The sequence below is a fragment of the Anas acuta genome, chromosome 3, assembly GCF_963932015.1.
Source record: "Anas acuta chromosome 3, bAnaAcu1.1, whole genome shotgun sequence".
In the NCBI taxonomy this organism is placed as follows: Eukaryota; Metazoa; Chordata; class Aves; order Anseriformes; family Anatidae; genus Anas; species Anas acuta.
The window spans coordinates 81042272-81063271 of NC_088981.1; the positions used below are offsets into that span (position 1 = coordinate 81042272).

The 21000-nt window shown below is 40.2% G+C and overlaps 1 protein-coding gene and 1 long non-coding RNA gene across 2 annotated transcripts; one reads left to right on the forward strand and one right to left on the reverse strand.

Annotated features, from left to right (window-relative positions):
• Window positions 1-486: 486 nt before the first annotated feature.
• On the reverse strand, window positions 487-20767 carry CFAP206 (cilia and flagella associated protein 206). The gene is made up of 12 exons (XM_068677994.1): window positions 18733-20767; window positions 16450-16533; window positions 16030-16120; window positions 14746-14934; window positions 14337-14495; window positions 13198-13406; window positions 12125-12244; window positions 9732-9930; window positions 8861-8998; window positions 6672-6865; window positions 5514-5657; window positions 487-2631 (listed from the first exon to the last, which is right to left on the reverse strand). The coding sequence occupies exons 1-12, from the start codon at window positions 19129-19131 to the stop codon at window positions 2401-2403; spliced, it is 2157 nt and encodes a 718-aa protein (XP_068534095.1). The 5' UTR covers window positions 19132-20767; the 3' UTR covers window positions 487-2400.
• On the forward strand, window positions 2224-3715 carry LOC137854516 (uncharacterized). The gene is made up of 2 exons (XR_011095199.1): window positions 2224-2269; window positions 2405-3715. It is a non-coding gene; the product is annotated as an uncharacterized lncRNA (long non-coding RNA).
• Window positions 20768-21000: the final 233 nt, after the last annotated feature.

The following is a 21000-nucleotide window of genomic DNA, read 5'->3' on the forward strand; positions in this document are numbered from 1 at the left end:
CTCCAGGGATGGTGACTCCACCACCTCCCTGGGCAGCCCGTTCCAATGCCTCACAACCCTCTCTGTAAAGAAGTTCTTCCTAACATCCAACCTAAAACTCCCCTGGCACAAAATGGAGCACCCATGCCCACTGGACTCCATCCCCTCACGTCAGCACGTCCCTTCGTCCTGATACGAAACAAAAGCACCAAAACAGGCCGGATGCTGCAAGGTGTGTGGCAGGGCCCTCTCCACAAAGGTTATGGCAAGAGGGAAGCCCACAGCAGCACAAAACAGTGGTTTTACTAACGCTGTTATTATGTGAACATTATTTTCTAATTTGTATTTACTGAACGTATACACTGTTACTTGCACAGTTTCTTCCTACAAGGCTAGGTCTTGCCTGATCTTTCCATCACAAGCACACACCACTGCACCAGGAAGAGCTGCTGAAAAGAGGTGGAGATTCAAATAAAGACAAAGCTCAAGTTCAAATGGGCATGGACTGAAATTTGTCTCCCCTTCCACATGAATAAAGACATTCTGAAAAATAATCTCTCCTTTTTTTCCCTGTACTATTTTAATGGCAGTAAACACCCAGGAAGCAACAATTTCACACACTTCTGACACTGCCAGTAGCAAACTTTTCCATGCTGACGTGTTTCTGCTGTGTCAAATCTGAAATTACAGTCGTATTCCCCACTATTTCACAATACTGCCATAGCTTCCACAAATGTAAAAGAATAAAAGGATTTTCACTCGTCAATTTTCTTTCATATAAGTGCATTTATATATTCTTAAAAAAACAGCTTATTAGTCCAAGGTAAGAACTTTAACATAAAAGGTTCAAAGGAAATGATAAAAATGTACAGAACAAAAAGTACTGCATTAACCATCAACGGGCTATCTTCTCTGAATTAAAAAAGCTGCAAGTAATAGCACTCATGTATTTATTAATAAATCTGAAAATCAGTGCCAGCTCATCATCGAAAAACCTGGAGAAGCAGCATATCTGGCTGCTACTGATCCTTTCCTTTCCTTTCCTTTCCTTTCCTTTCCTTTCCTTTCCTTTCCTTTCCTTTCCTTTCCTTTCCTTTTCCTTTCCTTTCCTTTCCTTTCCTTTCCTTTCCTTTCCTTTCCTTTCCTTTCCTTTCCTTTCCTTTCCTTTCCTTTCCTTTCCGAAAAATCAGCTAGTAGAAACAGTTTATCTAAGTTTTATGTGCACTCCCCTTCTGATCTTTTAGTAGTAGTAGTAGTAGTAATAGCTTGTGGATTATTCTCAGATGTTTAACTCTTAAAAAGTGAAGCCAAATACACCTTGGACAGCTAAAAAGAGAATGTTACCCTGCACAATGCCACAAAAAAGTCACCTAGCTCAGGAAACTACAATGCACCATGGCACACCTGAGCAAAAGGAGAGTTACAAACCTTATCCAATCCCACGCGGTCCCACAGGTGCATCAGGATAATTTGCAGAAAATAACTGGTGGAGCTTTTTGTTGTTGTGAAAAGCATCTCTGCTTTAATGTATTCCCTGCTTCGTCTGACAAGATTTTAAATCTCAACTGATTCAGTTTTTCACAAAGAGAAATAATAGCTGCTGTTGAGCTTAGCAGACCTGGCACTTATTTCAGCACCGCAGTGAAACAGAGATAAAAACCTTTTCCTGTTGTGCTTTAGTTTTTTTAAACACAAGTGAAACAATGCCTCGAGTTCCTATTGTTTGCTGTGTGCTTGGAAGCACACGTTTTAGCCAACAAACACAGAAATTATTGGAGACCTCAAGCGGCTGCCAGAGCCATCCTAGATAGATTCAGCTCCCCACCCCAGCCGCTGCTCATCAGGCCCATTACTTGGAAAGCCCTTAACAGCAGCACGAACGGCCAGGCCCAAGAACCCAACCCGATTTCATCTCACTGCTTTTACCTTCTGGGCAATTACGCTCTGCGGGTAGAGCTGTGACATCTGGGTGACTCTCTCGGGATCAGTTTTATTTCACACCACTGAGAATTATGCCTCTGTAGGAGCTATGGGATTGGCCCCACATCTCATAAAAGTGGTGAGTCTAACGTTTTGCTTTTCATTTACCAAAGCCACATCTTCATGGTAGTGTTTCAGCAAGCAGTCATTGTAGTAAAACACCAAGAAAATCTCAGACCCCCTCTACACATTTAAATGTTAGTTTAAGTTAAAGTTTTCAGGCACATGTCCACTCTAAATTGATTTTTAAACTCTCCGTGTTTCAGGCTCTTCATTTCTATCTCTTAATGCCATTCAGCAGCCCTAGCAGGTAAGACAAATAAAGTAAGTCAACTGCTCCTGGAATCAACAGACACAGCAAATTATTTGGTAACTTCATTCAGATATATATTGGGATTTTTATATGTATTTAGTATATTTCTGTAGGTTTCTCATTTTCACTTAGGTTTCATCTATTGGTCTTGTTAAGTCCACTTTGACCATACAAGTAGCAGCAGATAATCCTCCTCGGAGACCTGCCAAGAAAATCTGCGGTCTGGGTACATTGCTCGAGTTCTCGCGCTTAGTCTGGGTGCTGACGTCTTTTGGCAAGTACACCTGGGTGGAGTTCTCCCTTCTCAGATGGCTGAGATCAGTCTGCATGGCATGAGTTAACTTGCGACGCAAATTGGCCTAAGGACACAAAAAGACACAAAATTTTGTTTGAACATTTTAGCAACATTTGCATATTGTACCTCTACGGGCTTCACAAACCTGTAATGTTGCACGCTTCTTCCTACCTTAAGTTCATTGAAACTAACCCCTGAAGCTAACAGAATGTGTGAACAAAACCGTATGCAGCCCCACAATTTTAAAATTTTTTGTTAAATGCTGAAGATTTTGTTTTATTAGAATGAAATGTCATTTTCATGTTAAGCTCTGCCAGGGCTTCAGGTTTATTTCAATCAGTTGGAAAGTACACTGAATGTGATGGAAGCGGATTAATCTCCTGTATCTGCAACCTAAAACAAATCTGAGGATCCCAAACCTTGTGGACAATTAAACTACAGGATCTAGCCTTTGGTTTCTACCAAACATGATGAGATTTGGTCGTTGGTGTCACAGAGTATCAAATAAAAGGGAAAAAATGCCTTCTTTCCAGGCATTACTTGTTAGTCCCTTGGCAAGCGGCACAAGATAGGTAATTTATGATGGTAGTAATAAAACCCTGTTTAATCATAGCAACTGCTGTAGATACAACAGTATCACTTATGAAGTGTTAATATTACCAAATCAGCAGTTAAAACAAGGAAATGTATGCTCCTTCTTCCATATCAGCAATGATAAAAACCACTTCAAATTGCACGACATATCGTTATCACTGAAATACACAAAACACAGCCTCATGTGGTGGGATTCTGGCCCATGCTTGTAAGTGAGAAAGTCCCCGAGTGTGCAGTCCCAACACTGGAGTCTGAAGCCCAAGTCCGTGGAGTGATTAAGTTGGCCTGAAACTGGGTGTTCGTGTCAGGATAAGCCAAAACACCCTCCAGGCTCCACCAGTTAGATCTATACTGACTGTAATGGAAGTTTGTGTCTACATCTTGACACAGTTTGGTACATTAATCTACAACTTAATCTTACGCACTGTGTCACAGGAAAATACGGAAAAGAATAATGAATTTACAGAAAAAATGTGATGGAAAGAAAGAACATTTTATTATTAGTTTTTCTTTTTTTTTTTTTTCCCAATAAAAGGTTTTGCTGACAATTGAAATGAGTGAATGCTGAGTGAGTGCTATTGCAAGGAATATTGCATGCTTGTACAGAGAAACAAATGTGAGCTGAAAATTTTACTGCTAACATCAAATAAGGCTTCTTAAAAAGTCCTATTTTAATACCTCAAGTTTTCTGTCTAAGTACAAATAACAGAAAAGAAACCCAAGGCCTCTGAGCTTATCCTGTATCAAAACCTGCAAATATGTCCATTGCTCCTCTAACAGTGTCAAATTTACAGAAGCATTGGTAAGCTGCATCTGTTATTACAGCACTTTGGCTGTAAATGTTTTATCAGCTCCACATTACAAATTCAGCATAGCCAGTGAAAATGCTTTTGCAGGTGCCTCGTATTTTTTGTTTCAACCCCGCCAATCTCCCATACGGACAGCTGATGCTGAGACACCCTGAGCACTTTGTCACTAAACATTTCAAACGAACGAGCTTGTAAGTTCTCCAAGCTCAGCTCTTAGAAAACATACACCTTTGCTTATGCTAAAGACAAGCAAGCATAGCCACTGAACATGTCTTAGCACTTACTTACGTCCTTCTGTCCACTAGAGAAGCAAAACGAGGCTTCAAGCTAGGCCACTTGTAAACCTCAATGGCTTATTTTTATATACTTCATTATCACCTATTGCTCAGAAGCCTTTGTAAACCAGCTCATACTGTCAAAAAATCCCACTCTAAAATTTTTGGTTCCCTTTTATAATGTTAGAAAGTTGATGGCAAGAAGGATGACAGAAAAGAAACAAACCTGACAGCAGACCACAGGCCTTCACAATGCATTTGTTCACAGAAACAAAACCAAAACCCACCTCCCTGCAGCATTCTGTGTCCAGTTATTGTTGGTAACTGCAGTGTGACCTACACAAACGAGTTCATTTTGATTGAATTGTGAAAATCAGGTGCTACACCTTAACAACCGCATGGGCTGGGAAAAGAAAAGCTCCTAGTAAGCAGCTTTTTAAGTACATGCTGTTACTTTAGAAGCTTTTATGTATGTCACCAACCCTCTGTGGGACTGTGATTTCCAATCCAACAGCAAATCATCATGATTTATATATAACAACCATTTCCTCTGGGTTACATACACAACAGAAAAGCTATTTGCTCTGTTTCTTACATATCTGGATTGGTCGTGCATGAAAGAGGGGAATTTCACTTTCAAATAAAACCCAATGAGTTGGTTTTAGCAAACATGAGGATTCAAGATAAAATGAAAAATACCTCACTATGCCAAAAAAAAAAAAAAAAAGAGAAAAGCCTCATGCTTTGATTTCTTTCAAGGGTGGATAAGTCAGTTCAAAGAAAGCTTCTGCAGGGTGAACCACATCCAAAGGTATTCCTGACTGCTCTGTCTGCCAGCTGTTACATTTTTTCTCCTCTTACTTGACAGTGATACTAATATGAATTGTTCAACTTGGAATAAAGTTTTGCTTGGCAGAAACCCTTCTGCAACCCCGTTTAAAACCAAATAATAATAATAAAAAAATACAAAAACCTATTTGTATAGCAATATCTTCAAACTGTTAAATTTATTTGAGTGTAGGGAAGCAACTTTAAAATTCAGTGCTAATCAATAAACTCACCACTTAAAGAAGGCAGATGAAAAATTAAGAATGAATCGACCTAGCAGAGGAAGCACTGCTTAAAAAATGGTGAAAAAATGATTGAACCAGTTTTAATAAAGGCATGCATCTTTGTGTAAGTTTAGACTGCAAAGTACAATACTTCATAATAATTTAGTCTGAACTTTGTTATCCAACACATGAAAATCTGGTAGTAACAATACGAACCAATTTTATAGCTTTTCTTCTCAGTTCCCACTCATTCCATTCATAGGACTTCACAATAGATGGAGGCAAGATGTGAGTGTCAGTTTGAGTGCTGCTGTCAAGTTTTGTGGTTGGTTTCATCAAACTTTTGTCTGCACTTCTTGCCTGGATAGAGGAAAAAAGCCAACGAGCAAGGCATTAATGAGGAGAATACAGGCATCTAAGACAGAATACGGATATGCATGTTCTTAGAAGCAAATAGAAACTTGAAAACCTGTAAATTGCAAGATTTTTATGTTCAACGATATTTTTGTTCCCCTGAACCTGCTGAAAAGAAAAGAAACCAATCAGAATTTGCTGTGTTTAATTTCTGGCAGAAAACCCTCTAGGTAGACACCACAGCTGAATTTCAGACTCACATCCTGGGTAAGTGCTTAATCATTGGACTTTGATAAAAGTCCATGGGCAGTATTTTATGAGGCAGGCATCTCAGTTACCTTCAGGAACAGACTAAAAATCGTAAATAATAATCAGGAGAAATGCCTACATCTCTGCCAGAAGTAGGATATAAACCATATCTTTCTCACCAAGGGTCAATTCAAGATTACATACTCTGCATAGCTAGGGATTTAGAATTCACAACGTGTCACACAGAAAATCTATACATTAAAATCAAGCCTTTGGATTTCACATTGTAGCAGCGTGACGTTCATTATTAACGAGTCCCCTTTTGTTCTGCAATACGTTCCATAAATCCTGTCCCCAGATATCACTACATGCTCATCCAGCACACACCGATGAACTCCTGAGCTAAAGCTCTAGTTAATGTGGTATCTGGCTCATCTTCTGCTGCATTTACTTCCTGTCCCTTTAAGCTAGTTTTGCAATAATGGGGAAAAGAAACATCAGACACGAGATCTGCCTAGGATAAGGATGAGCAGTTTTCATCACTGCCATAATCCTTTGGCACTACATACTCTCCTAGGAAGAGACCAGGTGAGAAGAAACATTTTCCCCTTCTGCTGTTATCTACCCCACAAAGGTCTGGAAGAGAGGGACCTTCAGACACTGTATGATAGGCAGATTGTTATACTGCTGGGTTTCATCAGTTCCCTTTATGTTCTGGAAAGGACAGATCAACCAGTGATCCGACAGCTCTTCAGAAGGGGCGATGTGTACCTGTGTGTATGGAGCAAGGTATTCAAAGTGATGGTGAAGCTCGAGCAGATGAATTAGCTCCGCGTGTTCTTTTGCTTTTTCTACGGTCAGCTGAATGAACTTATCTGGGTCTTGAGCAAAAATGTAAGCAGATTCTTTGGAACTGAAAACGTAACATCTGTCCTTGTGCTTCAAAATCCCAATAGCAGGATTTCCTAGGGAAAACAAAACAAAACAAAACAGTAACAAAATAAAATAGTAAACAATTTGATATTCAATACAAAAGACGTGATCTTGATTAAAAATGTTTCCCTCAAGTCATTTTTTTTTCTGAAATAAGAATAAATCCCTGAAATACTTTTAAATACAGAAAAGTATATTCCTTTAGGCCAATACAACTGCTTTTGATCAGTTTACATCCAGCATGCTTTAATCTAGATCAGACTCCATGTTTGTGAGAAAAACTATGGATAAAACACCCACAGCAAAAGCATAAAAACAAATGTTCACACCCAGAAATGTTTCCCCTATAACCTCCAGCAAGTATCAGATTGCAGATCAGCAATCAATTTATACCAAGGGGCATTACACTGAAATTATGCAAAGGGGATAAAGCAGCTGAGAAGCTGGACAAGAAATTAACAGAGAAAATTAAATGTCAATAATGGCCAAATAACTTATCGAGGAAAACATAAACTGAGCTACAACAAATGACTCTCTTTCAGCTGTCATTGTCTAGGAAAGACTCAGAATTACCACAGACAGTGCCTTGAAGATATTAAATGGCACTATTCAGTGGCAATCAAAAAAAGCTCAAAGAATATCAGAAATTAGTAGGATATAAACAGAGAGGGAGAAAAAAATTATAAAAACCTATATGCTATGTTTGCTATACCACATTTTGTTCCAACCCCTTAAAATAAGAAAAATAAAATTAAGTGAGCTGGGAGTTATCAGAGGCTTGAGTTACTCTTCACAGAAGGAAGGGTTAAATAAATAGTTGTCTCCAGTATTAAAAAGAAACAACCAAAGAGAAATAATATGATTCAGGATTAGAAACCCATGAATTGCATGCAGAAGTTCAGATACAAAACGACTGTTTGCTGATCTTCCTAATAGAAAAACCATGAGCTGTGATGAAATTACCAAGCCAGAGCTTAAACCCAGATCAGAAAGAGGTACTTTCTCATATTATACATATTTACAGTTGTGGGACTTTGACAATTAGAATATCCCATGACGAACTCCGAATGGATTCAAAAAGCAATTAGATAAATGAGAAACCTCTGACAATGATTATTTAACAGAAAGGTGAAAACACAACATTTCTCTGAAGTAATCCCATAACCACTGGCTGCTAGAACAGGGAAGGATATTAACGAAGGAAGGACCACTCCTACATGACTTCTCATGGTCAGATGCAAGGCTAGAGAGACCTTCAGTCTAACCCAGGACAGTTGTTCTCACACACAATACTAAGTAAATGTAAGATATTTACACTGCCATTAAGGCATACACTTTTTTAATAATGCCAAGAACTGGCCACATTTTCCTCCCAGCCTGCTGTAGGTTTAAAATAGTTCTACATGGACAGGTTCCATAAAACACTGGAGGACAGGATACAGAAAAACTGGGGTAGCTGAAATACAACTTGCTTTCAAGACAAATGGCCCTGAATCAAACCGAATAAATCCTACCATTAGCTGACCACAAGGTGCAATTTTGCACTATTCTGTTCAGAGAAGACTTTTGATATTTTATATCCACTGCTTAAAGCTGTATGTAAGCATGTATGATGTAGGCATGTATGGGTGTGTTTCAAGATACACGAAATAGAAGGAAGGACCACTTACAGGTGACTGTATGAAAACACAACAACAATAAACAAACCTGCATTCAGTTGCAATGTAGGTTATAGAGATGCACAAATAGCAGGAGGAAACATTTGTCCATCCCATTTTGTCTCTGCCTCTGCTTGTTCATGCCTACTTTCTCTTGAAGCCCCCCTGCCTATTTTGGGCAGTTTATCTGGGTATTTTTAAAAGAAAAATATTTCAATGGGGGAAATAAGTTATCTGGGAGTGAAAATTACACACATGAAATTACAGTCCTCCAGTTTTGACAGAAAAGAGGACACATTCAGAACATCTTCACATCTTCTCTTGTACTTGTGTACACGTGTAGTAAGGAGATCTAACTACAGAGCATACCTGGAAGGGTGAGGCCTTTTACACCAATTGCGTATGCACAGAAACCATGGTACTGGATTAGCAACTGATCAAAATCAGCAGTAGTCTCTGGAAAAAGCCATTCTTGGTTCTCGAAATCTGAAACGTTTACTCTTGTTCCTAAGAAACGATTTAACAAAGGAAGGATTTCATTAAAAAAACATCTGATGTTTAAAATATAATCATGTTACAGGATAACCTGATTACTGTTATCTTCCCAAACTTCAGGCCTTCCATAGAAAAGATCCTAAGGAACCGGTCCTGAAGGACTGAAAAGGCAGCCCTCAGGATCCTTTGTTAAAAGCATTAGTTTTCTTTGGAAACAGGACAAAAGAATATCATATGGTAATATCATATGGTCCCACTTTGGTTTCACCCACTCACACATTCTAAATCTCCTTCAGTATAATGTGATCATTAGGGATAGCATCTTCACCAAAAACACACTTCTGGCAAAAAAGATAAAGCCCCATTATTTAGCTTTTTTAATCCTCCATTCACTTCAGAAGTTCTGAAAGGTGTAAGAAGTCATAAACTTACAAAACTTAAAAAAAACTCTTAGAAGTATTCTTTCTTCTGACAATTCTGAATTTTTTTAAGGCAGTTTGTAGCTACTTTATTAGTAGCTAGTTTATAAATAGTTTGTAGCTACTAGAAATATTTTAGATTTATATATAAAAGCCCAAACTGTACATGAAAAATAAATCCACACACTGCAAGGGCTGCATTTTAATTTACCGTGGAGATTTTAATTATTAAAAAATCAACGTGTAGTTCCTTCTGTATGTAAAATTTAAATTATAAGATCTTGAGATGTGGAAGAAAAGGAAAAAAAAAAAGTAACTTTCAGTACCCATGGTTTCTCTTATCCTCTCCTCATCGGTTTTCACAGTCACTCCTTCAAGAAGAGATGTTAGCACTTCCTCAGGAAAAAGCTGCGATTGTGCTTCCAAGAACTGCTGCAGATTGTTAGTCATATTGGAGAGAAAGCTCAGGAGTAGTAACTCGTTCTGAAACCCAGTCCACACATTACAAATTGCAACAAAGAGAGGCTGTAAAATAAAGAAAACCATCTGAAGTCTTGAGTTGTTTTATGTCTGCAACATAACCCTAGTGCTGTGCACAACAATCCCTAACATGAACAAAGCTGACCCACAAGGCCTCCAGCACCCCAAAATCCCAGGGCGGGAGGCTGTGGGGATTTGAAAGTGGACATCCCATCACTCCAGGCCCCTATATCCAGCCTCAGAGAGGTGCAGGGTTTTGGACAAAACTGGAAGCTGCAATTCCCAGCAGCAATGCTGACACAAATGTGCACTCACCTGTCAAAGAAGACCCTCAGCTTTGAGTATAAATGCTTAATTATAATGATATTAAATGCGCCCTGTTGCCTTTAAGTACATAGCATTTATGGGAAGAGATTCAACAGAAATGCATGCTAACAGCACTGTATTTTATGCTTGTTCCTGACATTATTACATGAAGGGTCAGAAGAGTTGGCTCTGGAATTCATCAGCATCTCTAATGCTGTGGATAAGTTATGGGTATAAAAATGGAAGAAATGAAAGGAAAGGAAAGGAAGCAAGACCAAAACCATTCTTACTCAAAAAAAAAAAAAAAAAAAAAAAAAAGGATTAAAAGAGTAGTAATGAAATCTACTATGTTTACTAAAACAAAGGGTTGGTACAAATATAACAAATATAGTCCAGGAAGCATCCAAGAGCAGCTTCTAGGAAAAACGTGGATTCAGAAAGGCTAAATTCAGATCAGTGAACTGAATCTTCCTAGGCTCCTTCCATCACCCGGGGGAAGAAACAGGCTTTCCCAGAGGAAGTCAAATACCCTAAACTGGGCTTTCTTCTCTCACGTGCCTCTGAGAAAACCCTACTTATCTCTTCCCTCTGTCTTTATCACTGTACTAAAGTGTGTATCAGGCACTTAAGCCCCACGAAGATACAGAAGAAGAGAGAAAAACTGCTTTAAGCAGCTCAGTGAGCAAGGTAAATGTCCTCCAAACGAGAACATCTGGCTTATAAAATCACAGCACACATAAGCTGAAGTGTCAGATCACACCTGAGTTGCACCTCAAAGTGCCACTGCCACGAGTTTCCAGCACAGATACCCCCAAGGGAAGTGCAAAAATACTCTAAGTAGATGGGGAATAATCTGCCTTCCTCCCTCCTCCACATGAGGCTTTATTTTGCTTTCTAATTATTTGTTCTGAAGGATGAAATAAAACCTAACACACGTATAAAGGGCATGCTAGTTCAGCAGCTACCTACGCGGAATTAAAATGGTAGGCATATCACACAAAATAATGAGCTCTTCCAAGAAAAGTATATTCATGGAAGCCTGCTTTCTGACGTCTTTCTTTCCCATATTCTTTTTACCACGCCACCATACTAATCCCAGGTTTTCATAGTGTAAGCAGGCACCTTCTTCAAATATTTACAGTTCACATCACTCATTCTCTCTTCCCCCCCATGTCCTGTAACCACCAACCAAGCACAGAACATGGATTGCACGGAGGTACGTGTCTGCCCACTGCCCAGATGGCTGGCTGGACTCATCACTGTGGCATTCCCATTGCAGAGCCCTTAGAAGGGCTCTAATTGTGTCTGTCCAATTACTTATTTTTCAGAGAACTTGCAGAAAATGACATATTCCGAGAGCTTTGGGCTCTGACAAGTTCAACTGAAACTGGCCAACGGATTCAGCAATTATTAGGAAGGGCAAAGAGACTGAAATCTCTCTCACAGTAACCCAATTTCTTTAGAAAATGTTACCAAGGAGCCATACTGTAATTGCAGAATTGCTATCTGAAAGGATTTCAAAGCAATCACATTCTGATGTGCTGTTATCAATATGTCCTAACAATTTCTGCAGGAACAGGAGAGAATATTTACACAAAACAGGAAAGTATCACTGTAATTCTACAAATACCAACAAACCACTCAAGACACTTACAGAAAAGGAGTATTTAAATCCTTCCCTCTCTTCTGTTTTGTACCTTGCTTTCCTCGTACCTTGAGATCAAGTCTGATAGCTTAGTCACCCCTTGAAAAACTACCAGGAGTGCTGTTATAAAAGAGAAAATAATGCAGCCTTTTTCTTAAAGCAAACTATGCAAAAACACACCTGTAAAGTATTTTGTAATCATTTCCCTTCTTTCTCTCTTTCTCTCTTTTTTTCTTTTTTTTCTTTTCATAATTAAAAACAAGTAAGTTTTCCATTCAAAATACTTACAAAAACGTCTTTGGTATCTACAGAACCCTTATTCTGGACGGCGTTTTTTAACTGCTCCATTGTTGTTGCAAACTGCACGTTCATCTTTTCAACTTCTTGAGCTCCCGTAATTGCATCAGACTGGAAAGAGAATGTATTTCAGGTAAAAAGTATGAGAGTCAAAAAACAAAATATTTAGCAACAAATATTTATGTTGACCTCTTTGTTCAACGACTTTAAAGAACAAAATGAACCCTAATTTTCAACAAAATGTTTTTTTTCTTGAGTGTTTAGGTATAAGACCAGGCACTTCTCTCAAACCAATACTAGGAATTTTCACATAAAACCTCAACTCCTTTGAAATGAAAAGAAATTGAAAAAAAAAAAAAAAAAGAAAAAAGGGAGAGAGAGAGAGAGAGAGAAACATTTTCTCAAGCTTTATGATGTACAGGAGAGTAACATAATTGTTGTAACATAAACCCAGCAATTCTCAAAAGACAAATAAAGACAAATAAAAAGGTCTTCATATGCAAAACAAATTTCAGGAATTTTAGTTGTGTTCTTACGACTTCTGATGACTCCATGTGTGCTAGGGATGTCTACAGCCTAAATTTGAGATGATTTATGTATTGAACGAGAATTTTTCTTTCATGTTTCTTTTGGGGGAGAGCTTTTAATGGAAACAAATCTTCCTGTTACACTTCAACTTTATTCAGATACAGAGATCTGTTATTTCAGGTAATCTGGCTTTTCTTACTAGGTATTTTATTGCAGAATCCCATTTTATATTCTCCAATCATCTGCAAAGTGTCTAAGTATCAGCATACAAACAAGTAAAGCCCTACCTTTTTAATTCTTTGGTGATGAAATTAAAGCTCCCCAAAAAGGAAAGCTTCAGAAATGAAATGGAAGTACAGTCACAGTGAAGTGAACAATTAATTAATTTTGTCTTTTACCTGACAGCAGCAAACCCCAGCAAGTTATGCACAAAGCTCAGCATAACAGGTTATGTAGTCTCTCATATTCTGAGAAAAATATGATTTCAATGATTTCTGAATCTTTTTTTTTTTAAACCCAACAAGATGTTGTCTCACCATAAGGATGCAGAGGAAGGCCTCGTATTGTCTCACGTTGAACAGTGCTTCTTTTAGTTTGAAAGAACTGAGCTGCTTGTGTCTGTGCTGGTCTTCATGCATGGATTCCAACAGCGCTGTGTAACAGTGGGCTAGCTCATGGCAAGTATTGAGGCTGTCTTCTATAGTCCGTGTAGCTGATGGAAGGACTTCGTTCAGAATGGCTGGCACTGTTTGTACAGGATGAGAGATACATACAAAAAGAGTGATTTAAATCATTAGCAAATGGTTACAGTACAGTATAAGGGCAAAGCAGTTTCCCAATAAAATTTTGATTCCTAACCTCTATCGTTATACTCCCAACTGTTTCTGTATAGATTCAGCCACCTGACTTACTAGTCAAGTTGTTCCAAACAGTCAGAATTACAGGTGTGGAAATATAACAGTCAAGGACTGTGAGAAAACTTGCTTTATAATAGATGCAGCTCAGCTGCTAACACTGACATGGGTTTCCTGCGAGTCTTTAGGCAATCTGTGTAATTTTCAGTTCTCACTTTCCCCATCTGTAAAATACAAGTAACAAAGGAAAGTCCTGCCCTTCTCCGAATATAGCTTTGGAAAAAAGTCCAGGATACCAACTGACATTTTCTACCATTAAACAAGCAGAAGAATTCAAAATCCAAAAGATTTTTGAGAACATGTTAAGAATCTGAAGGGGTTACTCTAAATTATCAGAATACAGATAACGCCCCAGCAACTTTTAAGAATTCTCATTACACTTGCTCAACAGAAAATTGTAATTGGATTGACAGTGTTCTTTCAAGATCTTAATTAACTGCTTTTTAAGGCAAACGTTACACATTTAATTCACTTAATGGCCAAGGATCAGGGAACAAGTTATCACGAGGTAAATTAATGCATCAAGTTAATGCATATAATCCTTCTACATAAACCACACCGGATTCTCTGTTAGCAAAATAGCAGCAGCCTACATGGAAACCTATACCCAAATACTAAATATGTACATTTCCTCCAGGTTTACAGGCCCTGGGTCAAAGCTGTTTATCTAGAGAGACGGGACATTACTGGAGCCACTCCAGCACAGAAGGCCAGGAACAATTAATTGGGAATTCACAACCCAAAGGCAGGTGTATACTTACAGTCATCGATACCCTTTCCTCCATTCCCACACTCCCTGTTGAACAATCGAATCCCCGTGACTAGCATGGTGAGATTTTTCAGCTGTTGCTCTTTTTCCTTCTTACTGAACGAGATGAAGGCACCCAGCGCTGTCTGGGGGAATATACTCTGCAGGGCAGCTAGAACCATTGCAAAAGGTGAGAAAGCGGAAAATAAAATGATTAAACAAGCAAAAATAACCTCTCCTGAACAACAACTGCAGAAAGTAAAAATTATGGCAAATTTAGACTTCAAGGCTGAGCAGTGACAGTTCGGGCAGCAAGCATTCGTCAGGGTTTACCACATTGATATCTAAAGATCAGCAAACAGAAGGTAACGTTTTATTTTTCAGTAAGAAAAGTTCCGTCTCACAACTGGGAGTTTACTGACCTGTTGCCTCCCTGACAACCTCAATATCTGTTGGGGATCCCAGGCCAGAGCTCAGCAGCACGTAGCTAACAATCATTTGATACACTTTCATCATTTCATCTGGCACACGAGGACGGCTGTCTGTGATATCTCTGACCAGAGGAGCCAACCTTCCCTCCAGAACACGACGCTGCTCTCTGAGTAATTCAGCTAAGAAGGAAGGGCAGTTAGAAAGAGAAGTCTAAATCCTTTGGAATTTGGCTTGTACAGAGGGTGCAATTCATTACCACAGTCAAAGAGCCACTTTAAGGTTTCTGAAGCACAGGTATGTGGAAAAGATGTTCACAGCACCATACTTTTATAATTAACAGCAGTGGAGTTAAACTTTAGTACGATTAGCATCAGCCAATAGAGGCCAGAGAAATGTTCAGGCCAACTTAAAATAGCCACTCTGGTTTTCTGGGCTCCCCTGCTTGCAGTAGGACCCAGAATACCTAACACACACACACACCCTGAAGTTACACACCCAGCTCTGAATACTATCCAAGATCTCAGTAGTCCTCTTACTGGAGTTATTGAGCTTGTTGAGTCCAGAAGGCTTTGGAGCCTAATTCTACTGATTTTTGGTTTTAGTATATGCTAACAAGAAAACGCTTTCATGATGCCCCCTGCCACCTCAAACATTTACTTTCCATCTATGCCTGATCTGTGTTTTCTGTGTCCCAGCCAGTGCTCACTGTCCCGCTGAGGTCTGAATTTACAGCCAGAGCAGAGACTGTAACCCCATCTCACTTTGCTTCCGCTTCCACATTCCCACTTTGAGACCATATGAAGTCACCACTGATGAGACCAAAACAGACTTGGTTAAAACTGTGGCTGTTCACGATTACTCATCTCTCTTAATTATCGATATTGATAGAACAACAAGTTCTCTTCCAGATACATGAGTGAAGTTCTGGGTAGTGTTTCTTTTTCAGCTCCGCAGGTGCAGCCCAAGCTTTTCTTGCTGAAGAAAGCTAGGCAGTGTGCCTGAGAACAGAATTGTTCTGAAGTGATCTAAAAGCTCAGTAAGTCTCTCACACAGGAGGAGGCGAGCGTACTCTCAAATGTAGTGCACATTTGTTCCCTAAAATATCCATAACAAAACACTGTACTCTTGTACAGTACATCTCTCCAGGGATTTCTATTTTGCTTTGCTGCCAGCAGTCATTTAACAAGAATCAGTATTAGTCCCACACAGAGACCGTAAAATCTAAACTCAGAATCAACTTATTCTACTAAAACATGTATTTGTATTGAAATTACCTCGGTTTGCATAGTCCATATCAAAGTAAACTTGCATCTTAATTGTGCTCAGGGATGGGTTTGTTGTGTCAAGCAGTCTGGTAACACAAAGCTAAGAGGAGAGACAGAAAAGATAATTCTTTCTAATTACTGGAGAAACTTCTGAACTGTTCAGATCTATATGACAGGTTTCCTAACAGCAGCAGAGTCCCTCCCCTTCATTCTCTAGATATGCAATAAATACTACGAAGTATAAGGCATTTATTAACATGAGGGAACACATAGTCCAGTCTTTAATGATACTTGATTCTCACAGCTCTGTAGCTAGAGTTTTTTAAGTGTTGATATCAAAATAAAATGGCAATATAGGTACAGGAACAGGTAGCAAATAACGGTATGGTCTTAGCTAAGTACTGACACTCACACTCATGTCAAAATTACCTGGATAAGATTTTGCACATCTCTTTTCGTAAGGATTTGGTCCACATTAAATTCATTTCTTGGATCTAGAACAACAGCTTTCACCTAGAAATTGACAAAAGAAAGCTATTAATTTATATCTCAGCATACACTCTTGGCATTTAGCCTTTTAAGTTCTGAAAAATCTCTGATGTAGACAGCGTTTCCTCAGCTTTAAAAGGAAATAATTAAAGCTTAAGTCTTTTAACATTAACTTCACTTCCCCTTGTGACTTATCGACAGCTCGTGTTCCTGTAATCACTCTTCTTTGCAGCAAACCAGAATGCCACATACCTGTGAGACTTCCAGATGGAGTGAACAGCTTTGCAGTAGCAACTGTTCACAGTGACTGGGTCCAACGTTTAGGGAACGCAAGGCAGAAGAAAATCATTTATACATTTACTGCACAGAAAGAACTATGACAGAATTATAATTCAAAGTGGGAATCAGCAAATTTTGTTATCTGCAAGACCACTAAGATACTTCATATTATTCAATTGTGCAAAGAATTACTTGATACAATTTTAAAAACAAATATAAGTTTTATTATTCTTTAGTTTCATTTCAATCTTTGATAATGAAACAATGTCAGTCTATTTCACTTGTGTTGCCAGTTTCAATTTTAGTTCTCAGACATAATGGAATAAAAAATCGATTTGAAAAGAAATACTTTGAAAAGAACATTTTAAATTACAGCTCCTTTAAAAATGTCCTGGAAATATATTTTTCTAAGCAAAAATTTATAACAATTCATTATGTTTGTTTACAGACTTCTATGTTGGCGTTGAATGCATCAGTATAAATGCTTGCCCTTTGGATAAAAAAATCATGTTCTGCATACAGGGAAATATTTGCATGCTTGCAAATGGTATTTATGCTGAGGGTTTTGCTAGCCACGTCAGTTTTTATCTGATTAAAATTTTCATGTTTAATTGATTAACACTGCTTTTGAACTCAAACTTATTTTTAAAGACATGCTGTTAACCTTTAGCTAGTTAAAAACAAGCTAACAAACAAAACAGCTTATTGCTATGAACCAAGAAGAAATGCCATAGTGCATAATGGTTTTTAGGATATTAATAGCTGAAAAATTGTCCAACAATGACAACACAAAGATTGATTCTATTTCATTTCTAGTTTAAGCATGATCCAATGTACAAAAGTGTGACCCATGTACAAAACCCAACCCTGCCTAAACTCAGGAAAATAAAAAATAAAAAATAAAAATGCACATAAAAGAATCCATCAAAATAGATGAAGGAGGTAAATCACAAAGAATAAATATATCTGTTGCAATGAACCACCTATGGGATCAGACCTTTCTGTTCATTTATGAAAGAGGTGGAAGAAATGTTATTAAAGCTCAGAAACAATCCTCATTTGCACTTTGGTAAGAAAAAAAAAACAAAAGAGTGGTTTATCTGCCTATTAAAGAAAAATGAGGGAGAATTGCTCTGTGTTCACAGAAGTCCCACGGCTCAGGACCTACAGCCTTTTCAGGGCCTTAAGTTCACAGTCATGGCATTTCAGACAAATGAAATACTTTCCGAGGTTGCTAAGACCCCGTACTGAAGATCACCAAACTTCTTAATGTGGACAATCAGAAACAGACATTTCAAAATTAAAGTCACTCCAGAAAGCCTCAGCTGCAGCCGCTCCAGCTTTGGCACCCTGAGATGAAGTTGGTATCTGACGTTTATTGATTTTTAACACCATAGGAAGATTTATTCCCTTGCAACTTTCTGCTCAGTCAGATAATGACAGGACAAAAGGAAATGGTTTTAAACTAAAAGAGGGGAGATTTAGATTAGAGGGTAGGAGGAAATGCTTCACTCAGGGGGCGGTGAGGCCCTGGCACAGGCTGCCCAGAGAAGCTGTGGATGCCCCATCCCTGGGGGTGCTCAAGGCCAGGCTGGATGGGGCTTTGGGCAGCCTGGGCTGGTGGGAGGTGTCCCTGCACATGGCAGGGGGTGGGACTGGGTGGGCTTTCAGCCATTTTATGATTCTTTGATCATTCATTCTGGGTAGTGTCAGCAACTTTGGGGGAACTACTTACATTATGTAAAGTTTAAGATCCTGCATCATGCAAGCCTTGACAGGAGGTTTGAACTGCCAAGCTACAAGCAGCTAAGTTTGGGAATGCTATATGATCCTTTAGCACTACACAGGGAGAGAGATTTTATTGACCATAACAGAACCTGAACGTGGCTGGCGAAACGCCCAGCTGGATTCACGAAAACCCTACAACAACCCACTTGCTCTTACCATGAAAGCTACCAAGGTTTCAGAAACAGCCTGTCCCTTGGCGGCACACTCTTCTCCGACTTGGCGGATGATGACCTTTATGACTCCTTCGGTCAGCTCGCCAGACATCGCGGCCAGGCAGCGCCCTGACGGGCTTATACGGCTTCTCACCACGCTTCTCAGCGCCCTGCTCCCACCACACCACGGCGGGCAGCGGGGACGCTTGTACCACAGCCTCCTGCGGCCTCTTATTTTCAGGCACCAGCGGAGTGCTGAGCACTGAGGCATTTCCAAGCGGCATTTACCCGACGCCGCTGCCCGTTCCCGTGGAGACGGAACCGCCCCAGGGCGGGCCCGGGCCGCGGGGGGTGTAAAGGGGGGGGCTGGGGGCGTGCGGTGCCTGTGGAGGCATGGAGACATTTGGGTGGGATAGGTCTTATGGCATCAAGTCCAGCCTAACCTAGCGCTGACAGGCCCACCGTGTCCCCAAGCACCACATCTGAATGGCTTTTGTATACCTCTGGGGATAGTGATGCCACCACCTCCCTGGGCAGCCCATCCCTGTGCCTGACTGCTCTTTCTGAGGAGAAATGTCTCCTCATTGCCAACCTAAATCTCCCCTGGCCATTCCCTCTAGTCCTATCACTGGTTATCTGTGAGCAGAGGCCGACCCCCAGCTCCCCAAACCTTCCTTTCAGGTAACTGTAGAGACCCATAAAGTCTCCCCTGAGCCTCCTCTTCCCCAGACCAAACACCCCCAGCTCCCTCAGCCGCTCGTCCCAGGACTGGTGCTCCAGACCCCTCACCAGCTTCACAGCCCTTCTCCAGACATGTTCCAGGTCCTCAATGTCCTTCTTGTAGCGAGGGGCCCAAAGCTGAACCCAGCACTCGAGGTGCAGCCTCACCAGAGCCGAGCACAGGGGCACGATCACCTCCCTGCTCCTGCTGGCTGCACCATTCCTGACACAAGGATGCTGTTGGCCTTCTTGGCCACCTGGCCACACTGCCGGCCCACGTTCAGCCAGCTATCAATCAATAAATACCTCCAGGTCCCTTTTCATCAGGCAGCTTTCCAGCCACTCTTCCCCCAGCCTATAGCACTGCATGGGGCTGTTGTGCCCCAAGCGCAGTGCCCAGCACTTAGCTGTGTTGAATTTGAGCCTCCCAACGTCTTTGTAGTCCTCCTGAGCAGCCTGCCCCTTCCTCCAAAGGTCATAAACCCTCTTTTTCTTCCTGAGCTCTAGCCTCAGCTTTCTGTTCAGCCAGGCCAATCTTCCACACCAGGTCATCTTTCAGCATGCAGGGACAGCCTGCTCCTGTGCCTTTAGGATTTCCTTCTTGAAGTGTCCTGCCTTCCTGGGCTCCTTTACCCCCTGGGAATGCTTCCCAAGGGATGTTGTCTCATAAGTCTCCTAACAGGACAGCCTGCCGCCAGGAAGTCCCAGGCAGCAGTTCTGATAACCCCCATCCTTACTTCTCCTAGAATCGAAAGCTTTTATTTCATGATCACTATGTCCAGGACAGCAGCCAACCCTCACATCACCCCTGTCCACATCAACCCACATCACAAGTCCTCTGTTCGCAAGCAAAGAGTCCAGCAGGAGCGACCTTGGCTCACTCACCAGCTGGGTCAGGAAGCTCTCTTCCACACACTCCAGGAACCTCCCCGGCTTTCTTCTCTGCTGTGTATATACACGTGCATGTCTGCATATATGCAAAGCATATGAATGCAGAGGCATAAGTATAGATGTGCTTGTGTATGTAAACATCAACAGGCAAACCGTGTGTATAGAAGCAAAAAGCAAGCAGGCAAGCAAAGAAGCAAGCAAGGCAATTATACATTTGCCAAAGAAAAACATGGTTTCAGGAGAGGTTTGCAGTCTCTGTTAGACCACAAAAAATCATTTAGCTTGTCACTAAGCTACTGAAGTTGCAGAACACTATTTTACATTAAAAACATTTGGATTGCTCCCCCATAATTTGTGTTAACTTTAAGTTTTAAACAGAGTTTCTGGAAATGGAGGCCTGGTTTATCCAGTGTTCTTGTAGCTAGAATTAAAGACCCATATTCCCTCCTCAAAAATCCCCTATGTCAGCTACATAGAGCCCGTGTCATACTCACTTGAAAGACAGATAAACTATTCCCTCTAGTGGTGTGTCTGAGCCATTCACTTCTAACAAACATGCACAGTAAAGAGATTCTTTGATTTGTGGTGGAAGGATTTTAAATGTTAGCTTGCAGAATCATTAGAAACAACGCAGTAGTTTTAAAACTACTGCAGAGGTTGA

Excerpts from the sequence above, each read along its gene's own strand:
- CFAP206 (XM_068677994.1), bottom strand. The coding sequence starts at position 19,131 with ATGTCTCCATGCCTCCACAGGCACCGCACGCCCCCAGCCCCCCCCTTT. Across the intron at positions 16,121-16,449 it reads ATGTGCAAAATCTTATCCAG|CTTTGTGTTACCAGACTGCT; the intron begins GTAATTTTGACA and ends CTCTCCTCTTAG. Across the intron at positions 6,866-8,860 it reads AAAAGGCCTCACCCTTCCAG|GAAATCCTGCTATTGGGATT; the intron begins GTATGCTCTGTA and ends TGTTTTCCCTAG.